At 49.5% G+C, this 25,454-nt stretch overlaps 1 protein-coding gene across 3 annotated transcripts in view; it reads right to left on the bottom strand.

Moving 5' to 3' along the window:
- The window catches only part of MRAS (muscle RAS oncogene homolog), a 54,962-nt gene that overhangs the window by 21,236 nt on the left and 8,272 nt on the right, over positions 1-25,454 (bottom strand). For 2 of the 3 annotated variants that reach the window (XM_077130239.1, XM_077130237.1), the window contains exon 2: positions 10,447-10,655. In XM_077130239.1, coding sequence (XP_076986354.1) covers positions 10,447-10,639 — 193 coding nt within the window. In that variant the 5' untranslated portion in view covers positions 10,640-10,655. Of the gene's footprint in view, positions 1-10,446; positions 10,656-14,983; positions 15,132-25,454 lie in introns of all 3 variants that reach the window. The other variant, XM_077130238.1, reaches the window with a different exon arrangement.

Below are 25,454 nucleotides of genomic sequence, written 5' to 3'. Positions count from 1 at the left end.
CTCACTGCCTGAGATCCTCTCCTCCAGATACAGGCTTTTCTCCTTCAGGTCTCCACTCAAACCTCACCTCATCAAGAAAGCCCTCCCTGACCAGCCCCATAAGATAGCAACCTTCCCCACTGTCTGCCTCCCTGACCTGCCTTACTCTGTTTCACAGCACTCATCACTAGCTGATATACTACACAGTTGCTTGTTGTCTGTCTCCCCCATTTTAAACATAAGTTTCATGAAAATAGGGACTTTGCTTTGTCAATTTCTGCACCCTCAGAGTCCAAAAGGGAGCCAAGCACATGGCAGGTGCTCAGAAGCATTTGCTGAATGAATTAGCAAAACACCCACAAGCTCTGAGGACTCAGGGTCCAGTATGCACATCACTGGAGGGGAGAGGCGGTGCTGGAGGTCAGGGGCTCAAGCCTCACTTAGGGACTTCCTAGACATAGACAGAGAGGCCACTGGCCTCTCATTTGCATACGTGATAGAGCTTATCTTGAAAAAAATGCACCAGCCACGCTCATAAATAATAATATAAAGCATGTTAGAACAGTCGCAACAGCAGCATCTGCTGAGGATTACTATGTGCCAGGCCCCTTGCTCACCCAGTAACAATAACTAAGCCCCATGCAGTGCCAGTACCGGGCTGGCGTCAGAAACAACGGTGGACAAGAGACACAGTCCCTCCCAAGGAGCTTACGATTTCTATTTTTTCACTTGAATCCTGAGGGTATATCCTGTATGGGACACAGATCCTATTTGTGAGGGCAGAGGGTTTTCCGTGCCCAAGGGAACGAGGCGCCTCCAGCTGCCCAGCCCTGGAGCACGTTGAGAACAGGCTGACGGTAGCTACACTTGGCCTAGAGCTGCGAGCATCCCCTGGCACAGGGCAGCCAGGTGAGATCTCAGAGTGACTGGCCAGGCTGGGGTGCTTGACCGAAAGAGGTCACAGCACTTTTAGGATTGAACAACATGAAGATGAGATCAGGACAAAACCCAAACTTAACTTCAGGAACCTGGGACCTGATTGTCAGCCACATAAGAGGAATCACTCACGCCTCCATCACTGGGTCCAAGCCTCACCGAGCTGCCTCTAGGTCACTATCGCTGGTGGTGGGTCCTTCAGTGCCCTGGCTGGCCCATGGGTCTAAGGTGAGCAGAGTAGGATTAAGTGCCCAGGCTTCAGGGGCAGAAGGAATGAGGCTCGAATCAGCTGTGTGACCTTGGTCAAGTTACTTCACCTCTCTGAGTCTCGGTTCCCCATCAGAGGGCTTCTGCAGGTGCCAGAGCAGGGGACCTGGGACTCCTCAGGGAAGGAGCCCCAGGGGCGCAGGACAACCAAGGCAGTTAGCGTCCTGAATTAATGTCTCCACTTCACGGGTGGATGTGGCAACTTTTCCACCAGGATACAACAGTACTGGTATACTGTTTGGTAAAATAGTGAATGCTTCTGTTCCACTGGAATTATTACAAGGATAAAATAAAGCAGTCTCTGTAAAGCCCCCAGCACAGGATCTGACCTATCTGGCCCAGCAGTTATGCTTTTATTACTATGAGGGCAGAACCAGCAGTAGTGAAAGAGGCTGAGAGATTCTAAACAGAGTTGAGAGCACAGTCACAGGCACCTGGGACCAGTGAGCTCCGCATTACCGCAGCATTCAAGCTTCAAAAGATGGCTGGTGGCGCCAGGACGAAGCCAGGGAGACGCCTGCAGGGCTGGATTTCATCACCTCAGGCCAGCAGCCATGTTCCTCCATAAAGGGAAAGAGGGTAATTCTTCCCACATCACTGCTGGCCAGAAAGGGAGGATGGGTGGAAGCCCAGGCCAGCTGCTGCCAGCACTCCCTTCTCGGCTGGGGCCCCGGGGAACTACCTTCTCTGAAGCTGGCTGAAGGGCTGCTGAGCACAGAGGCCCAGCAGGTGGAACCACTGGCTCAGGACAGACTCAGTCAAGGCTCCTTTTCACCTTGCTGCACTGCCAGTGTCCTTCTCTCCTTCCTCTACCCAGAAAGAATGTGGATTCACGTGTTTGGGGGTAGGGGAAAGCCAGGTCCAGCCACTTCGAGAAGACAACAGCACTTGCGTCTGAGGTTTGGGAAGGAGCCAGGGTGGAAATGTCCCAGATTCTGAGGGTGCAGAAGAAGAGCCAAGGCTTTTGCTCTTTGCAAAAAGCCCTTTGAGCCCTTGCCTGGAAGGCAGGGGGTTGAGAGGCTGCAGAGCTGTGCCCAACTGCCCCTCAGTGGGATGGGGCATCCAAGGACTCAAGGCCCACTGTAGTTCTCTGTTGATGGGAGAAAGATGCAAGGATCCAGAGCCTGGCTGGACACAGGGTTGGGCAGGAGCTCTATGGATGGGAAAGGTCAGAATTATCTGCCTGTGGGCAGAGGATTTGGCAACATCCTACCCCAGAGGCCTTGAGGCTTGGCAAAGTAGGAGGTAGCATAACAACAGAGAGGACACGCCTGGCAGAGTCAAGCGACCCTAGGCCTTCTCTCTCCAGCCAACACAACAAGCAAACTCACCACCCTCCCCTTGTCTACGTGGAACATGACTCCCAGGGGTGTGGACCTTCCTGGCAACGTGGGACAGAAACCCTAGAATGAGCTGAGACTCAGCATCAAGGGATTGAGAAAACCTTCTCGACCAAAAGGGGGAAGAGAAAAATGAGACAAAGTGTCAACGGCTGAGAGATTCTAAACAGAGTTGAGAGGTTATCCTGGAGGTTATTCCTACGCATTAATAGATATCACCTTGTTATCTAAGATGTAATGGAGAGGCTGGAGGAAACTGCCTGAAAATGCAGAGCTGTGTTCCAGTAGCCATGTTTCTTAAAGATGACTGAATAATGATACAGCTTTCACAATGTGACTGTGTGATTGTGAAAACTTTGTGTCTGATGCTCCTTTTATCTACCTTGTCAACAGACGAGTAGAACATATGGAATAAAAATAAATAATAGGGGGAACAAATGTTAAAATAAATTTAGTTTGAAAGGCTAGTGATCAATGAAAGGAAGGGGTAAGGGGTATGGTATGTATAATCTTTTTTTTTTTTCTGTTTTCGTTTTATTTCTTTTTCTGTTGTCTTTTTATTTCTTTTTCTGAACTGATGAAAATGTTCTAAGAAATGATGAATATGCAACTATATGATGATATTGTGAATTACTGATTATATATGTAGAACGGAATGATCATATGTTAATGTTTTTGTTCGTTTGTTGTTAAATTTTTTTTAATTAATAAATAAATTAATTAAAAAAAAAAGAGACCCTAGGCCTGGCTCTACCTCTAGCTGGGTCTTGCCTTTGGGAGTCATTTCTCCACCTGCAGCTCAGAGACTGGAAGAGAGGGCTGGAGGGTGAGGAGATGGTGGAGCCGATGCAAACCCTGCAGCAGAGGGGTGGCGACCAGATGGTGAGGAAGAGATGTCCATGGCGTTGGGCCCCTTGTGGAAAAGAATTTCTTCCATAAAACAGCAGCACCCACAGGAGCGTTCGTGAGGGTTCCGTGGGAGTGCACACAACGTGCCGAGCACCTGGCCCTGCACCATCATCCTTTTCTTCACCATCGCCATCATCGCCCTTGCCCTCATCCTCACGCTGCCATGTTTTCACCCTTTCTGAGTTTGGAAGAAAATAAAGCACAGGTTCCAGGGCGCTTGGAGTTCAGTGGGGTGTTACAGGACAACCTCAGGCATCCCCAGGCTCTGCGTCTCCCCTGGGGTGGTACAGCCTCTAGGGAAGCAAGACTTCCGGCTCTGGATGCCCAGGGAAGGCCCCATCTGTCCCAGGGCTGCAAACTGGCCCAGGGAAGTCTAGCCCCAGAAAGTTCTGAGTTACCCTCAAGCCAAAACACAACCAGCCTTTTGGTAGGGGTCTCCAAATACAGGGCGTGCTTTTATTTTTGCAACACTATTTAATAGTTAACCATGGGTTTCAAGCCTGCCTTTTCTTCCTAACAGAACTAAATAAGGGGAGAAGTGTGCTAATCTGGGGATCTTGTATCCACGCCTGAGGAAGGTCTGGCTGGGGGACCCCTGAAATCGGGCCTGACCCTGGTGGGGGTGAAGAGGTCCAGCACCTAAGGGGAGCACTGGCTTTGCCAATCCAAGCTGAAAAAGAGAACGACATCATTATGTGTCCCCTCCTGCTTCCGCCATGGTTATAGATGTTGTCATGAAATTTTCCTAAAAATCACCCTTGAGGAAAAGAAGAAACTAACTGTATCCCCAAATTTACTTTTACAAAAGAGAGATGCCTGTGGCTGTAAAGAACTATTTACTGAGCACCAACTATGTTCTAGCCTTAGACTCTTCACATGTATTATGCAATGTTTTTGGAATGTTTTCTGTGGTACCTGGCCCAGAATGGTGTGCAAAAAGCAGTCCCTTTGGGAAATCCTAAAGACAATGTTTCCTAATATATGTCTGTATATTAAATGCTCTTGTAAGTACTATAGTAAAGAAACCTATTTATATTTAAGTCGTATATCCCAAAGCGTGGTATATAGTTAAATGGGTGGTACATGAGATAATTTTAAATGTACATGAATGCAAGCTTTAAATTTTGATAGTTATATGTCATTATTTTAAAGTGAGTTAGAAAATAACATAGCTAGCATATCAAATCTGTGAACAGCACATGCATTGTTCAGGAATCATTTATTTACTTCACGAACATTAACTCAGGACCTACAATGAGCCAAGCAGTATTCTAGATGCTGGGAGAATAGCAGTAAATAAAATAAAGTCTCTGTTCTCATGAGTTTATATATTAGTGGGAGAGACAAAAAACAAACACATAAAAATATGACCAACAGTAAAAGGTAAAATAAAGAAAAACAGAGTAGGGGCCGGTGTGACGGTGACGCAGTGGCAGAGTTCTCGCCTGCCATGCTGGAGACTCGGGTTCAATTCTCGGTGCCTGTCCATGCAAAAACACAAAAAAACAGAGTAGGGCAGGGAGACAGAAATGACAGGGGTGAGGTGGGTGCTAGTGTAGAAGGACTGGTCAGGGAAGACTTCTCAGATGTTTCCATAGGCATCTGAGCAGAGACCTGAATGGGGCAGGAAACTTCCAAGCAGAGAGAACACCCAGCACCAGAATCCCTGGGGTGGACTGTCCTGGGCACCTGGCGGGATTGTTCAAGAGCTAGGACTCCACCCAAACCCCTAAAAGGCTGTGCTGAGATAGGTCTGTAGTTTTTTAATTTTAATTTTTAAAATTTTTAATTCACATACCATAATACTACAGTGAATGCTACTATAACAAAAACAATGAGAGGTTTTTGCTATATTCACAAAGTTTATTTTCTGTATTTTTAAAGTGAGGATTTAGTTCCATTTCTGGCCAAGATGGCCTAATGGGCCAGATTTATCATTTTACATGAAATAGCAAAAAAATGGACAAAGCATATTAGATAATGGTTTTCAAGATACCGTGGTGAATAACTGATCCCTGAGAGACAAGATACGAAAAAAGGTGAGCCCTATGAAAGTCCAGCTTACGGACTGGAGAGTTTCCAACAGCGGAGCAGGGAGGGGGAGCCCAGGGATACAGAAGGTCATTTTTTAAAAAAGCGTCAATTCAGCAAGAGGATATATCAGTCCTAAACATCCACGCACCTAATGCGAGAGCATCGAAGTACATGCAGCATCGTAAAGGTGCAGAGGTGGACAGCACAAGACTGCAAGTACAATGAGCAAAGCTAAGTGTGAGCAGGGATGAAAGAGGAAGGCTGGAGTCGTGTATGACACCAGAAGGAAAGCCAGAGGAGAAAAACTGGGACTGTTAGCAGCGAAATCTAGAGTAGACGATGATGGTGGTTAATTGTACAAATATAAGAGAGTTTTACATGAACTAGGACAAGTGCATGTCACTATTCCAAGGTGTTAAAAAATGGGATGGAATATGGGAAAAATACAATTAATGCAAATGAAGGTCTGTAGTTAACAGTAATATTGTAATATTCTCTCATTAATTGTAACAAAGGTACTATATGAAAGCTAAATGTCAATAATAGGGGGATTTAAGGGAGGGGTATGGGATTTGTTTTTCTTTCTTGTAGGAAGAAATGAGAATGTTCTCATACAGATTGTTGTGGTGAGTGCATAGCTATGTGATTATACCAGCAGCCACTGGCTATTTAGATAAGATGGACTGTATGGTGTGTGAATAAAAACGTTAAAAAATACATGCAGCAAAAACTTATAGAACTGAAAGGACACTATAGACAAATCCACAATTATTCAATACCATTCCCTCAACAACTGACAGAAAATCAGAAAGGACAGAAAAGACATGGACCACACTATCGACAACCTGATCTGACACTCACACAACCCTCCACTCAACCACAGAATCCACGTTCTTTTCACACACACACAGAACACTTACCAAGCCTCAATGGGTTTCAAGGAATTCAAATCATATATGTTCTCTGACCACATGGAATTAAATTAGAAATCAATAACTGAAAGGCCTCTGGAAAATTCCTAAATTCTTGGAAACTAAATACTACATTTCTAAACAACCATGGGTCAAGGAAGAAATAAAAAGAGAAATTAGAAAGTATATTGAACTGAGAAAAAATGAAAATACAACATATCAAAATTGTGGGGATGTGACTGAAGTAGTAGTTAGGGTGAATTTATAGCTCTAAGTGACTATATTAGAAACGAAGAACTATCACAGATAAATGAAATCAGCTTCCACTTTAAGAAACTCAAAAAAGAAAAGTAAAATAAATCCAAAGTAAGCCAACCAAAGGAAGCAATAGAGTAGAAATTAAGGAACGAAATGGAGAAAATCAGTGAGCCCAAAAGCCGGTTCTTCATTAACATCAATGAAATCAATAAACCTTCAGCCAGCATGATCAACAAAAAAGAGAAGATGCAAATTACCAAAATCAGGAATGAGAGACATGACATCACTATAGATTCTACAGCTAATAAAAGGATAATAAGAGGATATTATGAACTTTGTGCAAATAAATCTGATAGCTTTGATGAACTGAACAAATTTTTGTAAGACACAAATTACTAAAGCTCCCTCAGGAAGAGATAATCTGAATAGCCTATATTATCAAAGAAACTGAATTTGTTAAGATCTTCCCACAAAGAAAACTCCAGGCCTAGACAGCTTCACTGTTGAATTCCACCAAACATTTAAGGAAGAAATAATACCAATTCTACTTAAATTCTTCCAGAAAATCGAGTAACAGGGAATACTTTCCCACTCGTTCTATGAGACCTGCATTACTCTGATACCAAAATCAAAGACATTACAAAAATTAAAAAAGAAAACTACCAACCAGTATCCCTCAAGAGCACAGATCCAAAATTTTTAAACAAAATTTTAGCAAATCAAATCCAATAATAAATGAAAGGATAACATGTCATAATCAGGTTGGTTTTATCCCAGGGATACAATGTGGGTTTAACATTAGAAAATCAATCGATGTGATTCACCATATTAATAAACTAAAACAGAAAACCCAGATGATTATCTCAGTAGACACAGAAAAAGCATTTGACAAAATCCATTATCCATTCCTGGTAAAAACTGTCAACAAACTAGGGATAGAAAACACTTCCTCAACCTGAAAAGGGCATCTATAAAAAACCTACAGCTAACATCCTAACAGTGAAAGACTGAATGCCTTCCCTCTATGATCAGAACAAGAAAAGGATGTCTGCTCTCATTATTTCTACTTAACATTGTACTAGAGAGTTTAGTCAGTAATAAGAGGCAAGAAAAAAAACAAACTCAGCCATACTGGAAAGGAAGAGGTAAAACTGTCTTCAGTCACAAACAACCTAATGATCTATGTAGAAAGTACTACGGAATCTACAATAAAGCCACTAGGACTAATGAGCGAGTTTAGCAAAGTTGCAGGTTACAAGATCAATATACAAAAATCTTTTATATTTCTATATACTAGCAAAAACAATTGAAATAAGAAAATGTATCATTTACATTAGCATCAACCCAGATTTAGGAATAAATCTGACAAAATATGTAAAAAGAACTAGGCATTCAAAACACCAAAACAATTGCTGAGAGAGATTAAAGGAGACTTAAAGAAATGTAGAGATGCTGTGACCCTGTTCATGTGCTGGAAGGCACAACACCGGAAAAAAGTCAGTTCTCCCTAAATTGATTCAAAGGTTCAACACGATCCCAGTCAAAATCCCAGCGGGCTTATTGGTAGACACTGACTTTTGACTCCAAAGTTCATACTGAAATGCAAAGAACCTAGACTAGTCAAACAACTTCAAAAAAGAACAGTGTTAGAAATTTGATAATACCTGATTTCAAGCCTATTACAAAGCTATAATTATCAAAACAGTATAGTGTCGGTGTCAAGAGAGACAAAATAGGTCAATGCGACAGAATAGAGAGTTCTGTATATATGGATATATATATGGACACATAATTGTCGCCAAAGGTACAAAGACAATTCAGTGGGAAAAGAGCAGTTTTTTCAACAAATAGTACTGGAACAACTGGAAAAACACACGTAAGAAAATGAACTTTGCTCTATACTTTGTGCCATATACAAAAAAATTAGCCTAGGATGGATCATAAACCTAAATGCAAAATCTAAAACCATTACACTTCTGGGAGAAAACCTTTATGACCTTGCGTTAGACAATGATTTCTTAGAAATGACACTAAAAGCACAACCCATAAAAGAACAGCTTGATAAATTGGACTTCATTAAAATTTAAAACACCTGCTTTTTGAAAGATACCATAAAGAGAATGAAAAAAAAGCCACAGACAGGAAGAAAATATTTGCATATCATAGAACTGCTAAAGGACTAGTACTGCAGTGGTTTTCAAAGGTCCTTTCCCAGCTGACATCTATGATTAATGGATCTCTGTTTAAGAGAGACCCAGGCTGGATAAAGTTGGTAAGAACCTAGAGCAGTGGTTCTTTAAATTCAGCATCACCTGGAGGGCTTGTTAAAAGAGATTGCTGATGCCGGAGACCCAGGTTCGATTCCCAGTGCCTGCCCATGCAAACAAACTAGCAAACAAAAAAAAAAAAAAGAGAGAGAGAGAGAGACTGCCAGGCTCCACGCTTAGAATTTCTGAATCAGTGGGTGCCTGATAATTTGCATTTCTAATACGTTCGTTCCCTAGTGATCCAAAAGCTGCTGGAGTGGCTACCAGGCTTTGAGAACTTCTAATCTAAACTAATTTAGACTAAACCAAATAGACAATGCCAGAAAGATCCCCCCCCAAAAGGACAATCACCAAATAAGCTATGCTTGTTAAGAAATAATTTGTTTTTCCCTTTTTATTACCTAGAGACATCTGTATCTGCTAATCAGAGCTTCTGATCAGCAAAAAATAACAAACAAGACATCATTGGGCTGGCATGAATTCTAGCCTTGCCTCTTTGTTTTCTTTTTTTTCAGCTTTAACAATGGAAATTTATTAGCTTACAATGTTAAGGGCAAGAAATTGTCCAAATCAAGGCATCAAGGCCATACTTTCTTCTTGAAGATTAGCCGTTGGTGATACTGTGCTCCTCTACCACATGGCAAGGTACACTGTGGAGTTTCCTGGTCTCTCCCATCTCGTCTGGGTTTAACTGATTTCAGCTTCTTGCTTCCACAGCTTTCTCTCTTTGCCTGAATTTTATTCTCACATAAAGTACTCCAGTAAGAGGATTAAGACCTATTCTGATTGAGGTGGGTCAAAACCTAACTGAAGCAGCCTTATCAAAAGGTCCTACTTACAATGAGTTCACACCCATTAAATTTAAGAACATGATTTTCCGGATTACACACAGCTTCAAACCACCACACAGACGAGGCAAATATGGCAAAATTTTAACTGTTAAACTTAGGTGATAGGTATAAGGACAGTCATTGTATTATTCATTCGCTTTTCCTGTATGCTTGAAATTTTTCATGATAAAATGCTGAGAGGAAGAGTAATAAATAGTTAAAAGAACTCTTGCTCTCATGGAAATTAAATTCTAATGCATGCATGTGTGGGCAGGAGGAACAATTATCAAGGATTAATAAGTAAATTAGTAAGTAAATATATATGGAATGTTAGTTGTAAGTGCCAGGAAGGGTTACAAAGTGTGTGTAGGGTGGGGGCTTTGAAATTTTAGCTTGGTCAAAGAAGGTGGTTGCATCTGAGTGAAGACTGAAGGCAGTGGGAGGATGAGCCATGAGGCTACCTTGTGGAAGATCATTCCAGGTAGAGCATATATTTGCCTCTTTGTTGAGTACACACTTTGGGTTCCACAAAGCTTCTCCAGCCCTCTGAGAAGGCCTTCCCTGTTGGGAAGACGCCCTGGAAACCACCCACGGCCTCATACTAACAGCCCCGTCACGGTAACAGGAGGGGACCCATCCTGTCCCACTTGACTGCCACCATCCCCGACCCTCTCCATCTCGCGCCCACCCCACACAGGGCTGCCCCCGGTCTCACCGTCCAGGATGGCCCACTGATTGTCAATCTCCGTGTGCTTCAGGTAGGAGTCTTCGATGGTTGGGTCATAGTCAGGCACAAAGATCTTCTGGAAGAACTGGATGGTGAGGGCGCTCTTGCCCACACCGCCATCCCCCACCACCACCAGCTTGTAGGTGGGGAGGTTGTCACTGGGCACCGCGCTCGTGGCCATGTTCCTTGAGTCACACCTAGGGAAGCAAGGCAGAGGGCATGAGGCATGGGCTTTTCTCCTTCGGACGTAAGGGGCAAATATTCATGGATCTTCTTGAGTAATAAAGGCTTCTGATTATACAAAGTTTTGAAAATGAAGAAATGCAAAAGAAAATAAAGGTATCAGCCTTGATCCCACCACCCGGAGAGAGTCACTGTTGAAATTATTCACTCAACTCATATTTATCAAGCACCGAACATGCCTGGTCTTGGGACACGGCACCACCGGCTGCCAAGCCAGGTCTTCGTTAGCCAGTCCAGCCGAAAGCCGTGTCAAAGGAGCTTTTCCACCACTAAGTTCCGCTGTTACCTGTACATGCCAACGTGAGGTGGCGGTCTGGCCAGGGAAGGCACAGAAGCTCACCTTTCACGTCACCCCTGAGCAACCTGCACGCTATGCCAAGAAGGATTTGGGATTGTGTCTGAGCTTGGGAAAGCAGCCCTGGGCTCATGTCTTCCAACTCTCAGAAATCAGCGGTCCGGCTCCCCTCCCTCTGCCTCCCTGTCCTGAATAGAAAGTCACACTGGACTCTCACACGGGCACTCTCCATTTTACGGTCAAGCAGGGGGTGGTGCAGGGAAGGAGAGGGAAGTTTTGTTTTGAGGCTGTTGAGTCCCGCTAAGTCAGTAGTTCTCAATGAGGGGCGATTTTGTCCCCCAGGGATATTTGGCAATGTCTGCAGATGGTTTTGATTGTCACAGCTGGGGCGGGGAGAAGTGCTTCTGCGAGCTGTTTGGTAGAAGTCAGGGCTGCTGCTGACCACGTTACAATGCACAGGACAGCCCCCACCACAGAGAAGTATCTGGTCCAAAGTGCTGGGAGGGTTCTGGTGAGAAACCCTGTGCTAAGGTGAGGAGGACATAGGTGAAAACGCAGCACCAGGATTCTAGAGATTAATTGGGTCTTAACAGACAATGCCTGATGGGGTTCACGGGAGAGCAGAGGTGTGACGAGACCTTGGAGAGATAGGCAGACAAGGAGGAGGGGCAGGCAGGGAGCATGGAAGGAGCTCTCAGAAGAGCAGGTGGGAAACCAGGACCTGTCACAGTGATGGAAGCCGATCATTTTTAGAAGGGGCAGTTGACAGCATCGTGTGTTAGGCACGTGATGGGGGTGGGGGTCACATAGAGAACAACTTGGGGTGCTGCCAGGGACCTAAGCTGCTCAGTGTGGACTCTGCTGGGGAAGAGTGATGCCACCTCCTGGAAGGGCATTCCCAGGGAGCCCAAGACGTGGTCTGAGCTGAGGCAGCAAATGCTCAGTCCCACCTCTGTGCAGGAGGAAAGAAAGGCTCTCTGTGCAAGTGAGGAGGGGAAAGGGCGTGGTGTAGGCGTGTCAGGGAAACTTAAGGGCAAGGTCTCGCGTGGGCTGGCTCCCTGGTTACATGACCCGGGAAAGGTCGCTGACCCCTCTGAGCCACATTTTCCTTATCTCCCAGGTGAAAAGGCGATTCGGTGCATTTTAGAGTTATTTTCGCTTCTAGGTGAGTCTTTGCTTCCAGAGTCCATCAGAAAGGGAGCTATATATAAGTGTGGGTTCTGTGGTCACGCCGATTTGCATGGGGCACAGGCGAGGGTCACTGTGACATCCTTTGCAAAGTTCCTGAAGCCTGATGTTGACATTTAAGATTTCCCTTCAGTGTGGGGAAGTAGGCACTTTTATTCACTGTGGGTCAGAGTGTAAATCCGCCCAAACTGGACAGAGAATATACTTCCACAAATACATCAAAATTCAAAATAGACATACCCTCTCCTGCAGGTATACCCACATAAGAATTTATTCTGAGACAATTGGAACAAAGATGTTTAGGAAAAATGGAAATAACCTGAATGCTGGGCAAAAAAAAAGTGATATAAAGGTAGTTTGTCCTTACAATGGGATTCCATGCAGTCACGAAAAAGATGATAATCACCCACATAGAAAACCTTATTATTGATTAAAAAAAAAAGCTGCACAATAACAAGCATGTACGGTTCCATGTACACGAAGTTACCCTCTTACAAACCTACCTCCTGAATGCTAGTCTCTGCGTAGAGGGTCTGGACGGCTATCTCTGAATCAGACTGCAGGGCACTTTCTTTTTCTCAATTTTTCAATTTTCTACAACAAGCATGCATTTTAGCTGTATACCAGCAAAGTTTAACAATATTCAAATGTTCCCAACAAAATAAGATATTAAAGAAACATGAAAACTGGCGATGGCCCGTCATTTGAAGGGGCATTCGGGCTCCCCGGTGCGGGTGGAAGGGCAGCTCCAGCTTCGGGTCCCTGCAAACCCCTCGCCCACCTCGCAGCAGTGACAGCAGTCCAAGGGGGCTCAAAGGGGAGCGCAGGCCCCAGCTTCCTCTCTCCTGGCCTCTCTGGCCAGGTGTCAGCTCCTTGCTATCCCTCATGTAACCACAGGCCCAGCCTGGCCTGGGGTAAACGGCGAGGCTGGTAGGCGATAACGTGTGTTTGGCTGTGAAAGAGGCTGTTTTTAAGCTTTTATTCTCTGCTGGCAGCTCCATGAATGAAAAATGCTAAGCGGCTGGGAAGGCATGGGGAAGGAAAATCATTTCTCTCGATTGTCTTCAAAAACAGAAGAAATCCACTAGTAAGCACGATAGAGGACACGAACCAACCCCTTGAGTCAGTGTTCAGACCACCCACCGCAGAATCACCTGGGGACTTGCTAAAGAACGCCTCTGCCTGCCGAGGTAGCGGGCAGGAAGTGGTCAGCGAGGCCCCCCAGTTCGCAGTGCCCCGCACCCAGGGGCTGAGCCCAGAGAGACCATGGGGAGTCGAGTCGGGGCTGCCTTCCAGCTCGGACTCACAGCAACAGGGTCAGACCACACAGTTAATCCAAGGTCAAGCTGAGTCCCTCCTGTGGAGAAAACTTTTGTGCTGCCCACGATGGTGAGTCAAGACCTGGCTCCCTCAGTGGACATTAAGGCCTTCACTGGCTGCCACCATCACGTCTCCAGGGCACCCTTGCTGCAGTGCCTTGCCCATCAAGCCTGTGGTCACTCCACGTCCCACACACCGGGGGCCCCTGGACAACACACACCTCTGCAGGGGTCCAAGCTGGGCCCAGGAATCACCTCCCCTGTGAGGAACCACCTCCACCCCATGATTTGAGCCCTGTGGTTCCCAGTGCAGAGGCCAACATCATGCTGGAATCTTCCAGACATTTACTCTTGCACACAGGGCAGGGCCTTCATCTCTGTACCCACAGAGCCCAGCAGAGCAGACACTCGCTGATGAGCTGGGGGCTCAACGCTGACGTTTCCGAACAGACAGTCCACCAGCGCCCCACAGAGCTGGCCTCCACCAGGCCGAGGCGAAGGGGCAGCTCCCTCGGCCAGCAGCTGGGACTGTCCCTCTACCAAGAGGTCAGGACCAACCACACAGATGGAACCTTCTAGAAGCACATGTGCACCCTGGAAGAAAGAAGGGTCTGCAAAGGCAGAAGAATGAGTCCAGGGAACCTACCAATTCACAAAGGCAGTAGGCGGTGTCTTCTTCCTCCAGGCACGCTTTTCCAGTCTTCCCCTTCCCTCCACCCCACCCCCTGAGAAAACCCTGACGAAACGATGTCTTTGTGGATGGGAGAGCAGTCAGGATGCCAAGAGCATACCACACTCCTACAAAATGGGCTGGTCGCACGTGGGATTGGGAGAGATTTTTTTAAAGTCACCACAGGATGAAAAGATGATTCATGGTGAAGAAGCAAACTGCTTTTGCTCACGACTCCTCCCCCAGCTGAGCGCTCTCAACTTAGAGGGTCCCTTAAGAGTCCTTCTAGACAGGTGGTTCTGCCCCTTTCGGGGCTCACAGATGGGCTCCTTGCAGGTCTTAAGGTGGACATGGTGTTCTCCTTACAGCTCCTCCCCACCAGCCATCTGTGCCAGATACTCTCCTATCACCAGGTGAAGGGACCTGGGCAAGTCACCTCTCACAGCCTCGGTTTACGGGGTCAAAGAAACGTACTTTGCAGGATGACTCTAGGGATGAAATAAAAATGTATGAAATGCACAGAGGGGGTTTCAAAGGTTGCTTCTCTCACTTTTCTGTTCCTGGAAGAACACAGGCACACACGTTGCACTTGTGTACACATGCTGGCACACTCACCTTCTGCTCTAGGCCCTGTGACTCCCGCCTGCTCCTTCCTCCACTCAGAGACCAACTTTGGGAACAGCCTGGACTTGGCAGAGGTGGTTCCCGTGGCAACAGCGGCTCCACGGCCCCACCCACCCACGTCACCCAAACTCTCACTCCTGCTGGAACCTTTTTCCCAGGGGGCAGGCTCAGGCTTCCTCCACATACCTTTTTACATGCCGAGGAAATCCTCAGGCGTCCTCCAGCGGAGAAATAAGCTTTGCTGGCCGTTCTCAGTCTTTGCCCCCTTTCTTTCCCCGAGGCTGGCACCATCTCACAGGGTTTGAATGTTTCTGGAATCAAGCCTCGCACCCGCCTGCAGACAGATCCAAGCTCTGGGAGGCCCGGGCTGGGTCTGCTCACTGCCCGCCTCCCCCAGGGCCGGTGGGGATCCCGCTCCTACGCCTGCCCCAGGGCAGCCCTCCACCACCACGCCACCCTGGCGCCGTTCGTTAACAGCGCTGAAGTATATTTTGAACGTGGTTAGAAGGGGAAATGGTGGGTGACATAATATGCCGATAGAATAAAAATTAACCACAACAAAAAACACCCGTAGGACGGCACACCACAGTGAACCGTGATGGAAACTAGGACTGGAGGTAACAGTGCAGTCATAACAACATTCCCTCACCAGTGTAACGGATGCAAAATGCCAAAGATGGGGGTGGGTATATGAGAACTCTCTTATTTTCTGCAAACCTATGTCTTCTCTAAAGATACATATATATATATTAGGGAAATCATGGTCAATTACATAATTTTTATTAATAAAAAGGAAAAGAATAACAGGTTTTAGGGAAAGCCAGAAAAGAAAAAGAAATGGCAGCAGAGGGGTGAAACCCGTCCTTCTAAAGGAGGTCGGCTCATGCCCCTGGAGGCCGGGGAGCAGGCTCATGCAAAGGTCCTGAGATTCTCAGTAACAGCCTGGACACTGCAGCCAGGCAGCCCAAGTTCCACTAATGCTTCTGATATAGACTCCCTACATGAGCTAGGGCAAGTTTTTAACCTCAAGGAGCCTCAGTTTCCCCATCTATAATAAAGGGTCATTGAGAATGGGCAAGACCCTGCTGAAACACAACTGGGGAGCCCCTCAGCAAGGGCATATTTGCATTGATAAGCAAGGTAGTGGGGCTCCTGCTCTTCTGCAGCCTAGTAGGCTGCAGCGATTTGGGCTTCCCTGCTCCATCTCTGCCCCTAGCAAAGGGCACCCACACTGCACAGGGCTGCCAGGGGACCTGATGCGGTGCCAGATGTAGGGCCCCAGCAACCCTTAGAAACAGCAGTGCCCAATGGTGATTCTCCCTCACCCTTATCTGCCCCCGTCTTGCGAGGGTCCCAGATTCTAGGGCCTCTCCAGAGGTTGTTTCCCAAAAGAACAGACCCAAAACACACCATGTCCATTGTTCTAAGTGAGCTGCACACGCGGAAGAAGCGGCTCTGGCTGCAGACATCGTTAAGAGCTCCCTTGCCTCTCTGGGCCCTCTCACCGCTCACCAGCACCACCTCCAGAGCAGCGCCATCCTCGCCAGAACAAAAGGCACCAGGAGAGGCAGCACAGCAGTGCCAGCCTCCGCCATTTAGTGGGCATCTGGTATGCCGAAGTGCTGGGTGCCTGGGAACCGTCGTGCCACAGGGCCTCAAATTCTTTTGGCAGTTAGTTTTGCATCATCACAGGTGTTTTCTTTAACTGTCACCTTGACTCCCAAACCTATCAGGCACTCCTCATCCTTGTGGCTGCTTCCCCATCCCTGACCATGGGCTCCCCAAGGTCGAGCCTTTTTGGCCAATCCAGAGCATCTCCCAAAGATGCTGCCAACTTTATTAAAAGTTTAGTTCTCACTGTTCTTGCTCCTCCATTTCCACAGTAATTATTTTAAAGATTTTGCCCCACCCCACCAGTCAATCTGCAAATTTTTTAAGAAAATCAGATTGGAAGAGGGACGGTTCATTCACTATGAATGGAGCTCTTGGGAGAACGAATGGTCCATGACCCCTCTGATCTCTCTGAGCCCTGGGAAGCTCATGTGCTCTCTCTGATGTCTGGGTGTGCCCAGCTCAGGGGGATGAGGCCACATTGGAAGAGGGGGGCGGTGACACAACCCATGTGGAGGAAATGGCTCTGCATTCCAGGAGCTGCCCTTCCCTTCTGCACAATTCCCAGAAATGGGCAGCTTCCCTGAGGCTGCTGATCTACAGGCTGTGCATAAATGGGGTGTGGCCCTGCCAAGGGTCTGGGCCGCTTGGCATTCCTATAGCCTTCATTTCCCCTCCTGCAGACTTCGCTCCAGTCTCTTTCTCATACCTTTGCTCAGCCAAGCCCAGCACTGTCACTGCACCAGCCAACTCCTCCAGGAAGCCACCAACGCATCAGGCTCACTCCTTCATCGAGACTTAACCACTCGCCCAGCATGTATGTTATCTCATGCTGTGAAGGACTTTAAACATCATCACGTCTAGACAGTAAGTACATGGCTTGGGTGCTGCCCTTCCCCAGTGACAGAGCCATGGTAGATATCACTAATCAGTCAGGTCTTCTTCCTTGCTCAATCTCAGAATCCTTTTCAGTGTAGCATCTTTGGCAGCCAGAACCAGTTGGATGTTCCCAGAGAAGAAACCTGCTTGCCATTCCAGATTTAACTCATTGCCCTTCTGGTTCCCTCCCAAACAGCCCAACTGGTGGCCATCCTGCTCCATGGAGAGGGCTCAGGACCTCCGTGGGTACCTGCCTGGTTATCTCTGGAGCAATCTATTACCTAAGTCTCCTCTTAAGACCTCAGCCCCTGCTTTTCTACATCAAACCCACTCTCCTTGGTCAGGATCATACCTGGACTGCTGGCAGCCAGGCAGAAATGATTAGATGGGGTCCAGAGATCCCAGCACTGGTCAATGCTTGAAGCCAGGTGAGGGACACAAGGTCCCTGGACTTACTCATGACCCCCAAGTACCACTGCTTCCTTGCATCACAACAGTTAACAGCTGGGTCCTTCCCACTCATGTGAGAGCACTTCTTGGGCAGGGCTGGAGCACAGGCCTCTGTGACCTTGCCCCGTGAGGTGTGTGTGCAAAACCACGGCGGAAGAACAACAGGAACAGCTGCCATAAGCGGTGTCAGGTGCTGCTTGAAGATTTTACCAAATTAATGTATCAAATTCTCACAACTGTATGAGTTAAGGACCCCGATTATCCCACATTTGTGTCTCAGGTGAAGAAACTGAGACACAGAAAAGTAATAACTTTTCTAAGCTCCCCTGCTAGACAGTGGCAGAGCCAGGATCCAACACCATGCAGCCTGGTGCAGAGCCCGTGGCCAGCCCGCGGTGCCAGGCCTCCTCTCGTGGCTGCAGGGTAGTGGCAGAGTGTGGGCAGAGACAGGCCGGGCCAGGGGCAGCAGACCCAGGAGTGCCACACAGAGAGGTCAGCAGCGAGCTGGGAGGTGTCACAGCCAGGGATTCCTTCAAGGCCAGACAGCTGTCCCTGTGGTTGCAGCAGCTGGGCAGGTAGGGCCTGGAGGCATCTGGAGCAAATACTAGCCACTGGAAACAGACCCTGACTGGGATAAAAGTCTACTGAACTGGACAGAAGCCTGGTGCTTCCAGGTGGATCCCAGCCCTAAGGACCAGGGAGAAAGCTGGGGGGACGAGGCAGCTGCCCAGCATAAGTGCAGGCACCTGGTGTCTTTGGGGCCCTCATTTTTCAGCACCTCTGTTTGGGTCCCTCTCCGCCGGGCTGGTCCCTGCCTCATCCCAGCAGGTCTCCCTGTGGTCTGACACACAAGCTGCTCCCCACCAGCTTGGGGCTGCTCCCTCACCTGGAACCCCTCACAGGGAGCTTGAGTTATGGGGACAAAGTTACCCTTTGTACCTTGCTGACTTCTTCTGTAAAAGTGGTCATGGTGGCAGCATTTGCCTCACATTTATTTGCTTGACCCAGTGCCTGGCTCAGTACATTTCAAGTTGTTGCCACCATCAGCGTCCTCCTTCACAGTCCATCTCAAATCCCTCCCCTGCAGGAGACCTCCCTGCCTCTCCCAAGTACTTCTTCATATATTTACTAACAAACACTCCCCGCCGGAGGCATCTGGATGCTGTAAGCAACATGATGTGGCTGCATTGTAGAAGGCATATGTGCGTATGTGGGGGTGAGGGTGGGAAGTGGGAGGGAGTGATGGCAGCTCCTCTAAACCAGCTATCTTCATCTTTGCATCCCTTGCACCAAGCACAGGGCCTGGCACACAGTGGTTGCTTAACAAGCATTGATTGATAAAGGACAAGAACCCACAGCTTCAGGGCTAGTAGGGCAGGAGCGACGGACCCTGCACGCACAAGGAGAGCCTCAGGTCCTGCCTCTCCACAGCCTACGCAAGCTTGCTGGAGGGTTGCCCAAGCAACCAGGGGCTCGCGACTCTTGATGACCACACTGAGGTTAGCCAGTAAGAAGGGCCCAGTGGAGACTAGAGAGTTGCACAGTGCAAACTCTAAGTGCTCCAGAAGCTCAGAGGAAAGGAGGAGATGGGAAAGGGCTAGGGGGTCAGGGAAGCCTCTTTAGGCGGCAGACTGGGGGCAGAGAAAGGTATTCCAGGCGAGAGCCAGCACAGCTGCAAGGGCCCGGAGGCAGGGACACACGGGCAGGGTTTATTACCCCGTTTTACCAGCAGGGAGACAGAGTGGGAGGTGTTAAGCCACCTGATCACGTGCACAAGTTAGTAAAGGGGGAAACTGGATTCTTCACCCAGACCTGGTGAGCTGCAAACCCCAAACCCTCCCTCTCTTGCCACCCTGCTGGCCCACCAAGCGTGTGGCTCTAAACAGCTCTTGGAACTGAGGGGTTGCAGAGGGACTGAGTGTCTGGGTGGCCAGAACGCGTGGCCCGCGACCTCCCGATTCACAGGAGTGACCGCCACCTGGCACTCACTGTCCGAGGTCCTAGCACAGTCCCACCACCGCGTCCCCACCATCAACAGCAAGAGTGAGGGGACCTTGACGCAGGGATGAGGGGCAGGGGCTCTCCCCGCCTCGGAGCCACGGGCAGGGCTGCCATCTGGCTCGCAGCTCCAGCGAGTGGCAGGCGGGGCAGAGGGGAGCAAGTGGCTATATATATATATATATATATATATATATATATATATATATATATTTTTTAACATGGGCAGGCACCAGGAATCAAACCTGGGTCCTCTGGCATGGCAAGCAACCATTCTTCCTGGCTTTATATTTTAATTCTTGTTCTCAGGCCCTATGACTGCTTTCCTGGGGCAAGGGCCGCCTCACCTGCAGCCCCGCTCAGAGAGGCCTACCCGGGCCCAGGGAGGGGGGCTAGCCCTGGACGCTCTGGGGTCCCCCTGCCGAGGTGCCGCACACTCCCCACAACCTGGCAGGCCACTGTCCTACCCCCAGCCCTGTTACGATTCAAGTGTCTGCCTCCTGACCCTCAGCCCAAGCCCAGGGGAGCCCCTCATCCCTCAGGGCCTCGGGGCTCCCTCTGGGGCAGCTCAGGCTCAACCCTTCGCCAGCTGGGTTTGGGGGCAGCCCCTGCTCCCACCTTCCTGCCCCGGCAACCCCCCTTCCCCCAGCAGCTCACACCAGCCCTGCACCTCATCCTGAAGCCAAGGCCCAGCCGTTTGGAGGCACGCCCACGCCAGTGGCTCGCGTCTGCCCTTAGCGGGGCCCCTGCTCCACGGCACCCCTCCTCAGCTGACCCCCAGCACACGCTTCTCCCCGGGAAGCGCCGTGTGCCCTGGAAGCTGCCCCTGACCGTGGCTTCCAGCCCCGCCTCAGCAGCTCTGGCCTCCCGTCCCCACGCAGCCTCTGCCCCTCCTCGCAGAGCCCTAGTCTGCCCGTGACCGTGACCATTCTCTCGGCCTCAACGGCCTTTTTGCCTCCTCTCCTCCTCTGAGGACTGAGAGCGAGGGGCGGGCTGGGCCCGGCTGTGAGGTGGGGGCCCATGTGAGCCCCTCCTGGGCTGGGAGCCAGGCACTGGTCAGCTCCACACACATCTGGAAGAAAGACAGTGTGAGAGGAATTGTCCCTGCCGCCTTGGAGGCCCCGGGGCAGGAGCGGCATCCGCAGCCCAGGAGAGAAGTGCCGGGAAGGGAAGGTCAGGGAGCCAGGCCCTGGGCACTTGGGCAGTTCAGTACTGTGGGAAGGGGCAAGGAAGGGCCAAGGAAGGAGTCCCTCCTTGGAACCTGTTCCTGCTGCTGGGCTGGTGCTCCCTTCCGGAGGGCCTGCCCTCTTCTTCCCTGAAATCTAGGTGTTGGTTCACCATCACATTTCCACTGCTATACCGGGGGAGGGGCTGAGAGCTGGGGTGCATCTGCTTTGTCTCTGCATTTCCCCAGAGCCTGGCATAACGTCCTACACAGAGACATGCTCTGCATGTCTGCAGTTTTAGAACGCAGAGTTGACTCTGGGGCCTGCTGGGAGCCTGGACTTGGGTGGAGGGTAGAGCAGAGGGGGTGGGGGTGCCTTGCCTGTGGCCACAGGAGACCCAGCGGAGTAGGAGATACCAAGGGGAGACCCCCTTGGGCCCCTGCCCCTGTCTTTCTGCCCTGCCACGATCCTCCCCCTCCTCCCCCAACCACTCAAGCCAATTCTTCACCTCAGATCTGAGGCCAACACCCAGTACTCTGTGTACATGCCAGAAGACTGTCCCAGCCAGAACTGCCCACTCGTGGGGCCCAAGGCCTCACACCAGATCCTTCGGTAAGCGGCCCAGAAGGGGAAGGGAGGAACAGACAAGAACCATGCCAGGGAGAGCAGCAGCCTCCTGCCTGTGAGATGGATGCTTCTTACCAGGTTTGACGAAGGTTAAACTCCAGCCCTCCAAGGGGGTTGACCGCCCCCCCAACTTCTTTACCCTGCAGCAGCAGCACGTGGGACTCCAGAAGCAGATTCCTAAACTCACCTCTCAGCCGGGGCCACGCTGGTAAGAGAGTGAAGGCGGCAAGCACATGGCAATAGGGAGCAGTGAGGCCTACGGCAAACACGGGGCCCCTGCAGGAACACGAGCTGCCAGATAGTCCACCTTTTTGTAGAACGCCAGGAATCTGAACTACTATGAGGAAATTCCTGATTTCCTTATTTTTTAATGTCAGCTACCAATTAAAAAGTTGAACACATTGTTTAAACGAAACAACTCGCATACATCCCCCTCCCTCTGTGCAGCTTCAAACCAAAGGTGGCCACCTCTGGCCTCCTGGAGTGGAGTGGCCAGCGCATGGAGGTGTGAGATCAGGGGGAGAAGGGATGTCCCCGATGAGAAGCAACGGGGACATTACTCAGCCTGAAAGCCCAGCTGTCTCTGGGGGGGGGGGGGGTGCACAGAGCCTACCCCAGGTGGGCAGAAGGGCTTATTCATATTTGATTTGTTCTCATCGCTTATATTCAAAGTGCTAAATATCGTTAACAGAAAATATGGAAATGTTTATGTGGAACCAGATATGAGAAAGAAACAGGGCCCAGGCCCTTCCCTGAGGTGAGGAGAGACGATCCAATCCCGTTTTTAAGGAGTAACCAGACTGCAGAGAGGCGGCCTAGCGCAAAATAAAAGGGAAACTTCCTGAAAACGAGGCAGGCATGTCAATGAGCAGCCAGGGGCAATATGGGGTTTTCCTCTGCAAAGGCCTGGGAAGCAGGATGGGGGGTGGGGGTGGGGGCCTGTGGCCCAGCTCGGGAGTGTGCAACCACGCCTGCAGGGCTGCCCTGGGACACTTCCAGACCCAGATTCACTGCGAAACCCACTCAGCCAGAGCAGCAGAGGGCTACTTTTCATGCCCCTCTCCCCCATGCCCTAAACAGCTGCTGCATTTTTTCCTGCTCTCCTAACCAGCTGACCCGGCCAGGCAGCTCTGCCTAGGATGGAGGGGGAGGGAGGGACAGAGCTGGCAGATCTGTTCCATTCCCAAGGTGCAGGGCTAGTCAGCACAGGCGGGAGGCTCTGGCCTCTCCCCACTCTGCTTTCTACATATAGCAGTTTTATAAAAAGTCATGAATCACAGCAGCATTTGCCCCTCTGCGCCTTGGTTTCCTCACCTGTTAATAACCATCCATCTCACAGGGCTGTTGTGAGGACAGAATGAGCCAACACATGCAAAGTGCTTGGAACAGTGCCTGGCACAGAGTAAGCCCTATAAACTGTTTGCTATTATTACTGTTATTTTCACGATCATTATTTTATGAGAACTCTCACCAGAGCCCCCCACATCTACAGAAGGGTGCCTGTAGCCAGCACCGAGCCCTGAGGGGTGGGGAAGGTGATTTTTTTGCATCATCTCCAGACTGAGGCTCTCAGAACAGCCCACTCTGCAGCGAGCCCCCAGCCTCTTAGCTACAGCTGGGCCCATCCCAAAGTTCAAGAAAGCATGTTTTATTTCTTATTCTTGGAGGAATGATCACAACCCACAATCCATGGCTGCCTTGTTTCAGGGGCACAGAGAAATGGGGGAGCTGGAGAGCTTGTGCAGCCCCCTATACGCAGCCCATCTGATGGGGATGCTCCTCAGGGGAGGGGGGGTGGGCAAAGGTAAGTAAGAGGCAGAGCTGAGCACTTGTTAAGAGGACAGAAACAAGTCAGACAGGTCCAATTTTGAATCCTGGCTCGGCCACTTACTAGCTGTGTGACCTCAGACAAATTTCAAACCTCTCTGTGCAAAACTACTGTTGGTGGGGGGTGGCAGCAACCAGCTGGAGGTGGGATCAGGCTGAGTCCTGTGGCCAGGATTGATAAGTATAAGGCCTTTTATTAAACCCTAATATTTGACACACTTTACACAGACTTCCCTGAGCCCCACCACACCCCAAACTAGGGGAGATTATTGTTACATTTCCCCAAAGCACCCAATTGTCTGAATTGACAGCACCATGCAGGCTGGCAATTAATTGCCTAATTGTTCATGGTGTAATACGTGTCCTCCCTCCTAGACTATCAGCAGCACGAGGGCAGCCCCTCTTTTAGTCTTCACTAGGTCTCTGCTGTCAAGCACTCGCCTGACACAGAGAAGATACTCAGCAAATATTGCCAATCCTCCCCCTCCCAGCTACTTGGCAAAATGTTCCAACAGGAAGGAAAGTTTTTTGACCCCTGGTGCTTGCTCTGGTTATTGGGAGAGAAAGGCTTGCTTAAGAATTTGATCTGGCTAATAACAGCAATAATCCGTTCACCTCTGCAGCTTCTTACCAAAGGCAAAAGTAGAGGTCCTTGTTTAGACAAGGCCTTTATTGGCCCTTTTCAGATGTAAGAGGGTAAGCCAATAGCCTGGTCTAGGGCAGACGTCATTATTGCAGTGCAGAAAGGCCCCTTTGGAACGGAAATTTGGAGATTTAAAAAGGTCTAGGGGAAAGTGTCCAGGAAAATTGGTTGGTCCCTGGAAAACAGCAGTAAACTAAGCTTGAGGAGAGAGACAGCCAGAGAAAAGGTCTCCAAGGGTGCGGCCAAGGAAGGGGAAGATGCCTGAAACTCAATTTTACATTCAGCCCTGTTCTGGGCTATAGGTGACTATCTTACACGACTTTGGTGAAAGCCTGTGATGGACACAGCGGTGGATTAGTAGGGCCTGGGGATGAGGCAGCCAGGCTTACTGCGGGCACGTGCAGGACTGAGCTGGACAGAGGCTAGGCAGCCGGGCCTGGAGGCCTGAGGGCCTGGGGCCCAGCATCACCCCAAATCCTCAGAAATATTGCAAGCAGGAAGGGTTTTCACGCAATACTCAGTAAAGTTTTAAAGGGAAAAAAAGTACACTCAGAGAAAATCCTTTGGGAATAATTAAGAAATAACGGGAGAGCACCTCCCCAATTTCACCTGTGTAGGGTGAGGGCCTGAGCTGGGGTCACTGGACGAGAAGGCTGACAGGCTGCTTGGAGCGTCTGTGTTGCAGCAGCACCGTCTCCCTTTAAGAGTGAGGAAAAGGAGGCTCAGCCGGGTGGGAGGTTCGCACAACATCACTAAGACAACAGGGAGCGGGAAAGAAATTGGAACAGGGGTCTCTGTGGCCTCACAGCCTATGTCCTTTTACACTCGCCTGATGGGTCATTGGAGGAAGAAAGGGGGTGCCGAGAGTTCCCTGCAGCCCCCTGGCTGCCAGTCCTGCAGCCTGGCTGCACGGCGCCAGACCCCTGTCCCCTGCCTCAACACCAGGCACCGCCAGAGACCCCGCTCCTCCCCTGTCTTTCCTCTTCACCCACACCAACCCAACATTTTTTAAAAAGTCCCTATTCAATGTTTTATTAGAATGGTTATGCTGTTGAATCGCCAAGTGACCTGCCCCTGTTCCCCTCGCCATCCCTCTGGCCACCCCAGTTTGAATCCAGAAGTAAAACAGAGGCTTTGTTTCTTTATTTTGATTTCCTCCTTAAAATCTCAAATATGCAGGAAACACCCACCCAATTCCAGATAAGTGGGCTGAGGCTGCTGTCCACTGCAGGTGGGTGGGACCGGGGTCAGTACGCCAGGGTGGCCGGGCAGGCCCTGATGCCGGCTGACCTGAGGTCCCTGGGAGCGTCGGGGGCACCTGACCTCTCCCAGACGCTCCGTGGCCCAAGGAATCTCGACCTGAAGGGTGTGGGTGGGGAGGGATGGCAGAAAGGACATTTCTCACACAAGTTACTGGTTTAATTCATACCCCCGGGGCTTGGGGCAGCTCCACCCT

The sequence above is a fragment of the Tamandua tetradactyla genome, chromosome 15 (assembly GCF_023851605.1).
Source record: "Tamandua tetradactyla isolate mTamTet1 chromosome 15, mTamTet1.pri, whole genome shotgun sequence".
Classification (NCBI taxonomy): domain Eukaryota; kingdom Metazoa; phylum Chordata; class Mammalia; order Pilosa; family Myrmecophagidae; genus Tamandua; species Tamandua tetradactyla.
Note: the sequence above shows the minus strand (reverse complement) of the source record. Positions and strands in the feature narration are given on the sequence as shown.